This window comes from Elephas maximus, chromosome 10 (assembly GCF_024166365.1).
Source record: "Elephas maximus indicus isolate mEleMax1 chromosome 10, mEleMax1 primary haplotype, whole genome shotgun sequence".
Lineage (NCBI taxonomy): Eukaryota > Metazoa > Chordata > Mammalia > Proboscidea > Elephantidae > Elephas > Elephas maximus.
Window position 1 is genome coordinate 87,244,368 of NC_064828.1, and position 13,018 is coordinate 87,257,385.

Here is a 13,018-nt window from a genome sequence, read left to right on the forward strand (position 1 = left end):
CAAGAACCTTAGAGTTCAGAGGCCACAGGGAGATGCCTGCTTGGCAGGAAGCTTATAGCCTTTCCTGAACCACCCCCCCCCCTTTTTTTTTTAACAAGGAATGAGGAGAGTGAACAGAAAAAGAAATGCAGAGAAGGAGGTCAGAAGAACTAACTGGATGCTTGATAAATGTTCCCGAATGTATGTAACAGGCAGGGTCTTCTTCCTGCTTCAGCGTCAACTGATAAGTCAGAGTTCAGATACCAAAGAACCATGCAGCGTTGACAGTGGTCAAGAACTTGTCCTACCCATCACGTTCCCTCATCCAGATGAAGGATATCACAGGGTCAGAGAGTGGGGAGAAGAGAAATTGGGAGGTAATCTTGACAGTGAGGGTGGCTAAGCTGTGAATCCCATGAACCCTTCGTGGAGACCACTTGGGGAGCAGTGGTTGTCCCTGTCACTGAGACTCTTAGGCCAAAGAGAGTCAAAGCCACTGCTGAAGGCTCAGTTGGGATCAACCTGGACAGGGAGTTTGAATGTCACAAAATGCCTGTGAAGCATATAGGGCAGATGTGGGTAGGAAACTTGGACCTAGTGGGCCTAGAACTCAAGCTTTCTGACCCCTGACTCCAGCCCTGTCCACCCTCAGCTGAACCTCAGCCTGCTCACAGACTGGGAAAGAAGCAGAGGGGCCCCTGGCTACAGCTTGCCCTGCTAATTCTTTCCCTTGGCAGCTGGGATGCCCAAGGAGGCTTTAACAAGGGCTAACTAATTGTTTGAGACGGTTTTGGCCCTGATTTCAAGCACAGAGGTGGGGGAGGAGATGTGGAGACATGTGTCTGGCCACAGGGCTGCTGACATGCCACTCCAGTCTCCATCTCAGCTGGCGACCACAGGTGTCTGCAACAGGGAGAGGTGGAGGGTGCCCCGCTGCACACCCTCTGCCCCAGAGAACAGACACACCCTCTGGATGAGGCTGAGCCCCGTGCCACAGGGGATGTGAGCAGGCTGGAGCTGACAGCCTGGTTTGCAAACCTCAGGCTCGTAAGCTGGAGAGAGACTTCTACTCCCCTGGAGCAGTGGAAAGAATGTGGGTGCTGGGGCCGCCAGACCTGCATCTAACTCCTGGCTCCACTGTGACTAGCCGTGTGATTGTGACCCAGGGCACATTTCTTAACCTCTGTCAGTCTTCATTTTCTCACCCGTAGAAGTGGGGACAGAAACACTTAGTTTGTGAGATTGTTATGAGGATTAACTTTACTGAAACAATGCAAGTCAGACTAAGCCTTGAACAATGCCTGGCACAGTCCCTGTAGGTGCTCACTAAGAGTTAGACCCCCTTCTCTTATTTCTAGTGGTGTGGCCCGATGGGCAGCAGGCTGATCTGCTGCCTTTCACTAGCTGGAAGGACTTGAGCCCTCTGAGCCTCGGTTTTCTTATCAGTAAAATGGGAGATGAACAGTACCTACCTCATGGGGTTATAATGAACGCTAAATAAGATGTAAACATCTTAGCTCAACGCCTGTCACATATTATCAGTTATCATAACGTCCATTATTCGAGACTCCAATAATTATGGAAACTTGACCCAAAGATGGGCTCTGACTGCTTCTACAGGTTGTCACCAGGAAAATGGGCATCTTGGTCACACAGTGAGGTAGAAAGGGGTCTGCTTGAACCCCTGGCTTAGGCAAGTGCCACTCCATCCCCACCCCCATCCTCCCTAGAGCTCTCCAGGGTGGAGGCGACATGTGTCAGGACACCCCGCTGAAGTAGGGAGGGTGTTGACTTGGGTCAGAGGCACAATTCCCAGGAGGCTTTAAGTCCCTTGGAAGGAGCTCTCAGAACGTCCCTGGGCCAAAGAGACACTGCTTCTTCAGCTTAATAACTGGAATGCTGAAAATCCCATTTCTTTAGGGCAGGAAACTGGGCGTCTCACCCAGAGTTTCAGAAAATGGGAGTCCCACCCTGGCACAGCTGTTCCTTCCCCAAGCTGGGGTTCTCTAGGTTAGCAAATGCCCGAGCCAAGTCACAAGAAGGTATACGGGGAGGCAAATTACAGAGCGGTTAGAAGCAGGGTCTGGGGTCATACACATCTGGGTTTCAGGGCTAGCTCCTTATCTGCAAAATGGAGGTAACAGCACCCAACTCTGAGGAGAGATTGTTCGGACTCAGTGTAATGTGAAAGTGCTTAGGATGGTGCCTGGCCCTTAGTAAGTGCCATGGAGAGAGTTGCTAATGCCAACGATGATGACAATGATGTACTGCTGTGACCCAGCACCAGTCCTAAGGGTCACTGCTCCAAGCCTGCTCCTCGTGCCTATATATATCATCCCCGCCCCCACCCTCTCCAGAGGCTGGAATCACAGAGCTGCACGTGTAACAGTCCCCATGGACAAGGGTGATGGCAAAACCAAACCAAACCAAAGCTTTCTTTCCCTTGGGGGTTTCAAATAACTTTTCAAATGTATATTTAAACATTCATTCCCTTTAAAATCAATTTCCTTCCCCAGCTTCTATAAACCTGTTCTTGGTGGCTATACCCCTCTGACAGGGAGCTTAGTACATCCAGGCACACCCATTTATTGTAAGGAAGCTGCAGTTTTTAGTAAGTTGCTCTTTGTGCTCAGTGTTGAGGTGAGCTCTGCTCCCTAGAAACACCCACATGTGGAACAAGCCCACCGTCTTCTCCCTGGGACAATTCTTCCAACACATCTTTGTTATCTCTCAGGCCTGGAATGTAGGGTTGCTGCCCTGCCTGTTTATTCAATGACAGTCTCCTTGAGGGACACTGTCCTTCATGCACAAGCAACTCGTGAAATACAATCCTGGAGTGGATCCTCTGGCTGTGAAATTCTTGTCTAGTATCCTGATTTTTGTTGTCTCCAGGCAAGCCCAGGCCTCCCCAGAATGGTTAAAGAGGTCCTGGTCAGCTGAGAATCAGACACACTGTGGTTTGAATCCCAGCTTCACCTGTCCTAGCTGTGTGACCTTGGACAAGCTCCTTAACCTCTCTGAACTCAATTCCTCTCATTTGTCAATGGGCTTAAAGATCCTTAGCTTGCAGGTGGCTGCAAAACTTAAATGAGATAATGCAGGTGAGGAGCCCAGCATAGTGTAAAAGATCAATAACTAGTGGCTATTGTTGTTTTTAAGAGAGGAAGAGGCAGAATTCCTTAGAGGGGCAGAGCAAGAAAATCAGCACTCCCAGGAGATACAGGGAGGGGCTGGGTTCTGAGGTGAACTCATCCCACGCCAGGCAGAGGAAAGACAATCTTGCGGCAAACAGCTGGAGCCCACCACTGCAGGCAAGGAGCCTTGTGCCAGCCCCGCCTGCCCCAGCTCAGGGGCCTTGGGGTTGCACAGCCAGTGCCAAGCCAGATGGGGCAGTAGCCAACTTTCCAGTCAATCCAGATGTCTGCCTTTCTCAGATGAAAACTCAAAAATGTGGCCCTAATCAAAGTGGCTTTAGAGAGCTGCGTACTCTCCAGAACCTGGCAGGGGACGGCAGAGGCTCTGAGCTGGGAGCTTGGGTAAGTCTCATAGGGTCAGAAATACGTGGCTCAGGCTAAGTTCTGGAGGTCAGCTAGGCACACGCTGCCTCTGTCATGCAGAGTCAAAGGGAGAAGGGAGTAGCCAAAGGCCGGCCTGGATTGATCCTCTGCACCACCTCTCTGAGGAAGAGGGCTCTGTGGGATTTTTCTGGAAGAAAAGGAATCTGTGCCATGTAATTGAGACTTCAAGTCAATCAAGACTTCGTTTTCCACATCAGAAAGACCAGCATTCTGCAGGGCCCTTCTTTCAACACCCCAGTATGGAGCCTCAGAAGCCGAAAGGTGACTGAGTGGAAGACATGGAGTCACATGGCTCCCGGGCTGCTGGCTTTAAAGTCCCATCATGATCTGCTTCTGCTAGACCACATCGTTGGGGATGACAATGCCCTTCCTTGAGGAGCACAGCCCTATTTTATCAGAGGAGAAACAGAGGCTCAGAGAGGCAAAACCACTAGAGCCAAGAATCTTCTAAACCCGTTGCCATCAAGTTGATTCCGACTCATAGCGACCCAATCTTACAGAGTAGAACTGCCCTACAGGGCTTCCAAGGAGTGGCTGATGGATTCCAACTGCTGACCTTTTGGTTAGCAGCCGAGTTCTTAACCACTGTACCACAAGAATGTTCTAGAACCTAAAATCTTGTCTGTCTTGCCAGCCACCCCCCAAACTCACCCCAGCAGCTCCCTCTGTTTCTTGCACAGTAGCTTGCTCATTACGCCTACTTAAAGAAATATCCCCTGGCCTCACCTCAGGCTCAGGAGTGGACCTAGGTGCTTGGCAGCCTGTCAACACAAACAAGGTTCCCCCACATCTTGCCCCTTCTCTGTACAATGCCCAGCTGCACTGTAATGTGTTTTTAAATGTTTATGTTGTCCTGGTCTTTGTTATTTCTTGTGCAGTGTGCTGGAATGCTTGACATTCCAGGGTGTGCACCCTGGTGCCCAGCTGCCTGAGATGTACTGAACACAGTGGCAGGGGGCGGGGCCTACCTGGGACAGGAAGCAGAGGTGAGCGAGGGCTGAGCCCTGGATGAGTGTGGGAGGGTGGCAGTCGGTGTTCTGCACCCACATGTGATGTGCGGGCACCTGACCCACAGGGTTCTGTTCCCAGCCCACCAGCACTGGCTGCAGGCCCTGCCTGGACAGACATGGCCAGCTTAACCAGATCAAGGGAGCAGGGTTGTCAGGCACCTGGCAGGCTGAGATCATGAGGCTGGCATACAGGTGGCACCAGCAGGGGGAAGCTGGTGGGCAGGCAGCCTCTCAAGCAAATCTGATCTTCTGTCCCATTCCCCAGCCAGTGAGGGCTGTGTGCTCCTCCTGCACTCAGAGATAATTTCGAGGTCTGGGGTCATGGTCACTGTGCCTGCCAGCCCCGGCTGTGGGAGCAGGCCTGGGACCTATCACTGACAACAGCTGTCCCTAGCTGTGGGCCTTGAAGCCTGCATGTCTGTGTCCCTGATGAGCTCCTGTGTCCTGGACAGGAGAAGGTCCTACTTGCTCCTGCTCTCTGCTTAAACCCTGTAGGCAGTGGATGTGGCATTTAAATGGAGGCTCCAGGGTGGCTTCTGTTTGCATTCTCACTAATGTCTCCTGACATGGGTGCAGCGGTGGTTCAGTGGTAGAATTCTCACCTTCCTTGTGGGACACCTGGGTTCCATTCCTGGCCAATGTACTTCATGCACAGTCACCGCCCATCTGTCAGCGGAGGCTTGCATGTTGCTATGACGCTGAATGGATTTCAGCAGAACTTCCAGACTAAGATGAAATAGGAAGAAAGGCCTGGCAATGAACTTTTTGAAAATCAGCCAGTGAAAACCCTATGGATCACAATGGTCTGGTCCATAACTGATCATGGGGATGTTGCAGGACCGGGCAGTGTTTCATTTCGTTGTGCATGGGGTCACCATGAGTCAGGGGCTGACTTAATAACAGTTAACAACAAAACCAACATCACTTGATAGGTCTCCAGCCACGAATGTCACTTTTCGAGATGGCCTACTGGCTTGGAGGAGTGACACTGACTCCAAGGACCCTACATGACCCTAAGTGCTGTTCCCTCACCCACGGGGCTACATCTCAACGGCTCTGGATCATTCTCACTGGCCAGACCTTGGACACCTCAGGGCCTGAAGACTCGCCCAGAGGAAGTTCCCAAGACGGTGTAGGCCTTAGCGTGAGGAAGGCAGGATGTGGAACCCAGAAGTGAAGCAGGATCCTGAGAAGCGGTGGGATGGCAGACCCTCCCAGTACCCCGTTTCTCAGCCGCACCACTCCACACCATCCTTCCACCACCCACAGCCTGTCTCCTCCCCTCCATTGTCTCTCAAATGCCAAGAGCAATGCCATGGCCACTTCTGAGCCTCCAAACAAGAAGAAGAAAATTCTGAGGCAGTTACGCCTGCATTGCCACTTAAATGAAACCTCACTGCTCCCACCCAGCAGAGCTAGCTCCCTGCCAGGCCAGTGCTGCTGGGCAGGTGGTCCCTGGGAGGTCAGCACCTTGGTCAGCAGAAGCAGGTACCGGATGTCCCTTGGAGGGCCAATGGGGAAGAGATTCCACTCATTTGTATGAATGAACCAGCTCCTGGGAACCAGAACCTGCCCAGACAGGGGGTTTGGGAGCGCTGACCCTGCCTAGCCTTCTGATGTGTTTGCCTTCCTACCTGAGAGCCAGAGCTGGGCAGGGCCCACCCAGCAGGAGACACAATGTTGCTATTGCCTCACTCCCTGGGTCTCACCTGCATATGCAATTTCCTTGAGTTGTTTAACTCTTCCTCTCCTCTTTCACTGGCCTACCCCTAGTTATTCTGGATGTCACCTCCCTAAGTAGTGTTCCTTGCCCCATGGTGTACGGATGAGCTTGTTGTGCACTGCACAAAAGCACCACATCAAAGGGAATCATTGGCAGCCTAGGCTTTTTTTCTGAAAAAACAGAAGGGGCATCTTTTCCTAATTTGCACAAAGGTGCCACATGGCCTAGCAGTGGCCTGATTCCCTGCCTGTGTTCCCACAGCACTTGGCACTTAGCCAGTCACCGCATAAGCACTCCTCATTTCTGACGCTCACTAACTGCCTAAGGCCTCCCGCTAGATTGTAAACTTGGGGAAGGGAGGGACTGCTTCTCCTTTGTTCTCCACTGTCTGTCCAGGCCTGCACATTATGCGCACTTCAGATGGGTGCTTGGTCAATGTCAATATTTGCTGACTGAATGGAATGTGAGGCGTGGAAGTCTCAAGAGTCCAGCTGGTAGGAAGGCAGAAGGAAAAGAAGAAGAAAGGTAGCAGAATCAGCCCCAGCCTGCAGGGGGAGAAGCTGAGCAATTTAATGCACTCCTCCCTCCTCATCTGTTCCCTTTCTCCCTTTGATACTTGATAAAAATACTTGATACTTAATAAGAATAATACAGTCATGCGTCACTTAACATCCACGATATATTCTGTGAAATAGGCCATTATGTGATTTGGACATTGTGTAAACACCATATTATATGGGATAACATTTGTTTTACTTCCAAATCGATACTTCTCCTTTGCCTCTTGCTGCTGCCATCACTAGCACTGGTTTTGCTGCATTTGGGAGCCATAATGCACTTCACTTAATATTTTCGAAAGAAAATTAAACAGATAATGCTCACTCAAGAGACACGCGACACACGAGATTGGATGCTTCTACCTATAAGTCAAAACATAGACTGTTACATGGTAAACTTTTTATTTCTAAGTAGGGAAAGTTCACATTAAAATAACTACAGAAAGTACAGTACAGTGCCTACATAAGCCAGTAACATAGGCATTTATTATGACTATCAAGACATTATGCACTATAGGTTATATATGTACTGTACCATTTATATGTCTGGCAGTGCAATTACTTTGTATACAAGAGACATGAGATACACACGTTGCGTGGAGGAAGTTGTTGCATTTGCCATGACCAGTTGTGCCCACTACATCCTGTTGTCCAGGATTTCTGAACTCTATTATAACCTTACACAACCTCAGACGTATATGCGGTTGAACATTGCCTGAGTGGATGTTACCGGGCACATGACTACAATAATAAAGATGATGATGATAACAGTTATAGCTACTGTTCACTGACTAATGAGCATGCTAAGCACATGTATCATCTCATTTATTCTCCACATCAGCCCTAGGACACTGCCACTATTATTGTCTCCATTTCTCAGATGAGGAAAAATGACGAGGCAGAAAGAGATTAAGGGGCCGAGCTGGGACTGGTACCTGGTCTGTGTTTGATGCTTAAGCCTGTTTCACAAAAAGTCTGTCACACTATGAAACCACCTACACTTATTTTTAGCTTAGGAAATACGGTCGCTGCTCCACAGCTGACTCAGCTCCTGGGACCAGCTCTGTCCCTCCCACCTTTGGGTCCTGGTCCAGGTTCCCCACAAAGCCATCTATAGGGAGCCTCTTTGACTCGCTGAGTTGGCCGCTAACAGGCAGAAGGCCAGGCTCTGGCACAGGAATGGGGCCTGGAGGGGAAGGCACGCTGAGTGGGTGTAGGCCTCCGCATGAGGAAGCCACACTACGCACAGGTCTCCCTTCCAACTGAAAGGTCAAAGCCTATGAGAGCAGGATGAATGGGCATTTTGCTCACTACTGAACCCTCAGCACTTGGCACACAGGAGGCGCAAGTGAGTATTTTCTGAGTGAATGAATGTTAGGTTTTCCCCACCATCCAGAAGAGGGCAGGGACTGGGTTTCTTATACACTACAAGGACATTCTAAGACAGACAGCCCTGCATCACAGATCAGAAGGCAGGAAACAGGAGGCGCAGCCTATGGTGAGGAGAGGCTGAGTGCCCCTCCAGGGAGAGAATGAGGGAAACACCAAGTCACCACATCAAGACCTCTGAGCTCCTGTTGCCCCAGCGGCAGGGAGGGGGCGGGGGGCGGGCGGTCCCCAGCACAGGATGAGATCCCTGCCACCTGGGCAAGAACAACTGGAAAGAGGTTAGCCCCTCACAGGCAGTCTGACAAGGCAGGCAGGCCAGGCTGCCCTGGCAGAGGGGCTGAGCTGCCTGACCTGTCAGGAGCCTCAGCTGCCAGCCAAAAGCACCCTCGAGGCAGTCCTGGAAAGCCTGCCTGGTTTACCAGCCTCTTCTACCTGCCTGGTAGAGGACTGAAGAGGATGCCCCACAGCAGAGGGGTGAGCAGGCCAGGCTGGGGAGAGTTTCCCCCACAACTCTCGACCTCTGGGAACCCGGCACTCACCTGGTCTGGGCGGGCATGGGGAGCACGAGGTTACCCCCCAGAAGGCTCCCACGCTGCCACAGCAATCCTCTTGGGGTGTCAGCTCCAGCAGTGGGTTGGCACACTGGAAAAGAGGCCATAGGCACTGGTGACCCGCTTCCCTTCCCCTGCAGTGCCAGAGATGCTCCAGGAAAGCCCAGGACACAGAGCTCCACCCCCACATTCTGCTGGAGGAAGGCCCCCCGCAAGGGAGGGGAGAAGGGAAAAAGCCCATGATCCAAGGGGTGACAGAGAAACCTGTGGTTCACTGCACTGGACCCTCGAGACCCTGCTGACTTGGGGGTCCCACACCCCAGACACAAGACCTACCCTCCATATCTCCAGCCCACAGAGAGAAGGTTCCAAAGACATGCTCTCCTCCGTCAAACTCCAGGGACCTCCAGCATCACCCACAGTGTTGGCCTCTCTGTGAGCAGGGCCCAGGCTCAGGGACTCACAAGCTGAGAGGGCCAGGAGGCTACTCTTCCCCTCCTTCGATTCCCTAACCTCAGGAGAGGTTTTGGGTCATACCAAACGGCAGCCCTAAGAAAATCCACGTTGGGTCTGGCCTCGTCCCTATTCTTAGATGCCTGGGCTCAGAAAAACTCCCCCCATTTCCCATCACTGACTGTGTATGTCTCCAGGGTGGGGAGCGGGTGTATGTCATCTTTGCAGCCCTAGGGCTTTGGGGTTCAACCTGGGTTTGCTGAGTCCACATCTTTGCAATCACAATCTCAACTGGATACCAAACTCCTTCTCCCTACACAGCCCTGCTGCCCATGTGCCAGGGGTCCTAGGCTCAGCAGTCAGAGAGCCCAGATTTTCCTGTAACCAGACCCTAAGCTGCCTTCACTTGAGGACTCTCTTGGATCCTCTTCTGTGTGCCTGGCACTGACAGGTACTGAGTGGAGCCCAGGTAGGAGGTCCAGCCTCTCCATACTCTGGCAATTTTATGCCTTGGGTTTTCCCATCTGGGATATGGGAGACTCTGCAGATGCTCACATTCCAGGAGAACAAGGAGGAAAGAGAGGAGGAGGAGAGCAGAGTGGGTGGTACCTCTGCCTGGAAGCTTCTAGAGCTGAGGCAGGAGCTGCGTTCTCACCTGCCCGTTCACAGCGCTCAGGTAACACCGGCCCAGTGGTCCCCAAGGCCTGTGTGCCGCGGGGGGCGGTGGCCGAACGGGCTGTCCAGAGCGAGTGGGGATGCTGTTGCTGTCCCAGCGGCTGTGGCCGGGGCTGGCGGGGAGCCGGGGCAAGGGTCTGGTCTCCACGGTGTTGTCCTCCCGGGCCTCCTCCACCTCGCCCCGCACCCGCGCCACCTGGTGGATCTGCACGGAGGCCTCGGGCGGGTGGCGGATGTGCACCTTCACCATGGAGGGGTTCATGGCGGCTGGGCAGAGGGGCTGAGGTCAGAGTTGCGGACACAGGGCCCCACCCTCACTGTTCCTCCCCCAGAAAAGTGTCTGCCAGCCCTTGGCCAGGTGGGGCACCGCCTGGGTGTCTTCCCGGCTCCCCTTGCATTTCTTCACTTCCTACTCAGAACCCAGGAACCGTTCCCCACTGAGAATGGGATGAAGCACAAACCCCTTCACTCCGCGCCCTCAACGAAGGACCTTCATTAACAAGCCTCACACTACCTTCCTAATCACTTCTCCCCTGAGACCCTGTACAACCCCTGAGGGCCAGCCAAGCTGGGACCCTGCGTGGTCCCACCTCCACCTTTGCTAGGGCCAGTCGCTCTGCCAGAGGGCCCCGTCCCACTCCTCTCTACTTGACCAAGTATCGCCCATTGTTTAAGGTCTCAGTGAGGCCCATCTACCCACGTGGACTTTCCTGAGCACTGGGGCTCAGAGGGCTTGCCCTCCCCTGATCCCCCACAGCACTATGTGGTTTTTGTACCCTTTCTTTGTCACCTAATAATGGAAGTCAGGGAAAATGAATGCTTTATGTTGATATTCTCCTTCCCACCCATCCTCACTCTATTGTCCAGGACCGTGGGCTCCTGAGGGCAGGACCCTGACCTTATCCTGCTTTGCCTCCCCCCACCCCCCCAGCACCTAGCACAGGGTAAGGGCAGACAATATTGATGAATCTGGATGGAAGGGGAAAGAGAAGTTTAGAGCATGAAACAGCCCTGAGGGTAGAGGAAAAGGAGGGAGGTTTGGATATAAGGCCAGATTCAGCTTCCCTGTCTTCCTCAATCATGACGCCAGCATCCACCAGTCCCAGGCTGGCACTCACCGACCTGGTTGGAGAGAGGTAATGTGAAGGTAGACTGCTTCAGGGGGCTTTCCAGCAGGGCCCAGTGGTGGGAGACCCCCTCTGGAGGCTTCCTCTCCGGCTTCGGGATAGGCAGGTGGCAGAACTTCCCGGTGGAGTTGGCAGGGCACCAGCACTCATCCCTGCCGATGCAGTGGCCTCCGTTCAGGCAGGGGATCTGGCAGAAATCTACAACACCAACCCTCAAGGTGACCGGTGGTGGAAGAGCCTAGCAGCACCCACCATATGGCTGGCAGATGACAACAGAGAAACAAGGGGAGCAGGATCCCAAATCTGGTGGCTTGGGAGGCCAGGCACCCCTGAAATGTAGACCCAGGAATGGTGAAGGGAAGATAATAACGAACCCTTGCCTTTCTAAAAAGCCCTTTCATGTCTTTCCTTGACCCTGCAATAACCTAGGAGACAGGAGGCAGGTGGTATTAACTCCTCCACTTCTCTATTGAGGAAACTTGGGCTCAGAGAGATTATGTGCCTTGCCCAGGGTCACACAGCTAGGTCGTGGCAGAACTGGGTGAGGACCCAGCTCCCTGTGTGATTTGAAACAATTCATGGGAGCGAAGTTAAGAGCAGTGGGTTTCCTTCCTACAGAGATCTGGGCTTCAGCCCAAAGCACTCACAGATGCGGAAGCCAGACTTGGGGTCATGCCCATGGCCACCCTGGCTATACAGGGTGGTGGTGTTGCCACGCTCACAGCTGTTGGCACAGTGCCCACGGGCACAGGTCTGCTTGCAGATGGTGGGAGTGAAGACGATCTTGATCTTCTTGATTTTCTCCGTGAGGTTCAGCCCTGCAGAGAGAGGGCTTGGGTCCAGGGGGCAGGGCTGAGAGGTACAGCCGTGACCTCCAGAACCAGGTTAAAAAGGCCTACAAGACTGGGGCAAATCCTTGCATGCAACATCCCATGGAGAGCATACCTTTGAGAAGCTCACAGTCCAACAATTATTGAGGGCCACCAAGGCACCAGCCCTGAGTTCATGCTTTATGCACATTAAGTTAACTCTCAGTCCTCTTGAGTAGGAATTACTTTAGGTTGAGCCATTAGAAATTGGCAATTCTCACCTGTTCCATCTAATACTTCCATTTTACAGCAAAGGAAACTGAGGCTTACAGAAGTTAAGTGGCTTGCCCCAAGTCACATTGCTAGCAAGTGCTGCAGCTGGGGTTTAAAGGCAAGAGGAGGGAACAGAATGTAGTTCAGGCTTGCCAGAGTGGAGTTTTCTAAGAGAAGTGGAGGAAGAGAAAGCCAGCAAGGATTATTGGAGTCAAGTTTTGGGGGGCTCTGATTGCCAGAATGAGGATCAGATGCCTTATTTGATGGGTAGTGGGAAAGTCATTGAAAATTTTTCGGCAAGAGATCAAAGAGGAAGTGCAGGAGGATGAATTTCCATCCCAGCTGTGGTGTGTAGGGTGGATCAGGAGGCAGGGTGACTAGTTGGGAGGTCATTATAGCAGTGCAGACTGAGGTCACTTCATCTAATGAAGGTGGCGGCAGTGCAAGTACAAAGGAGGGGCATTAATTCAGTATGGGGAGCCCAGGGAGGCAAGCCAGGAGGCAGAGCATTGAGGAGAGAATGGAAGGTGAGAAAGTGGAGAAAGTACATGTGACCCACATGCAAGAAGCTTGAATGTGAAGGGAGGAGAGGTAGAGGAAGCCAGAGGGAAGTAGGAAGTGTGTGTGTGTGTGTGTTTCATTGGAAGAGCTGTAAGCAGGGTCATATGCTGAAGTGATAGAGAGGGACAGGTTGAAGATACAGGAGAAGAAAAACAAGGGCCTAGAGTTCCAGAGGAAACAAGAAGAGGTGTAGGGATGTGCCTTAGGGAGAGGGACACCTCCCTTTCAAAATTGCAAGAAAGGAGGTCAGCTCCAGCACGGGTTTAGGTAAGAGTGTGGTGTGATGGGTTGGGGAGGTGGGCAGGAAGTTGAGCTCTCTGGGAGGTGAGAGAC

General features: G+C 52.4%; 1 protein-coding gene across 5 annotated transcripts in view; it reads right to left on the bottom strand.

Annotated features, from left to right (window-relative positions):
- The window catches only part of LTBP2 (latent transforming growth factor beta binding protein 2), a 119,630-nt gene that overhangs the window by 46,192 nt on the left and 60,420 nt on the right, over window positions 1–13,018 (bottom strand). For all 5 annotated transcript variants that reach the window (XM_049897411.1, XM_049897412.1, XM_049897409.1 and 2 more), the window contains exons 5-8: window positions 11,690–11,860; window positions 11,034–11,240; window positions 9,896–10,182; window positions 8,776–8,878 (exon numbers count right to left, since the gene is read on the bottom strand). In XM_049897411.1, coding sequence (XP_049753368.1) covers window positions 8,776–8,878; window positions 9,896–10,182; window positions 11,034–11,240; window positions 11,690–11,860 — 768 coding nt within the window. The remainder of the gene's footprint in view (window positions 1–8,775; window positions 8,879–9,895; window positions 10,183–11,033; window positions 11,241–11,689; window positions 11,861–13,018) is intronic.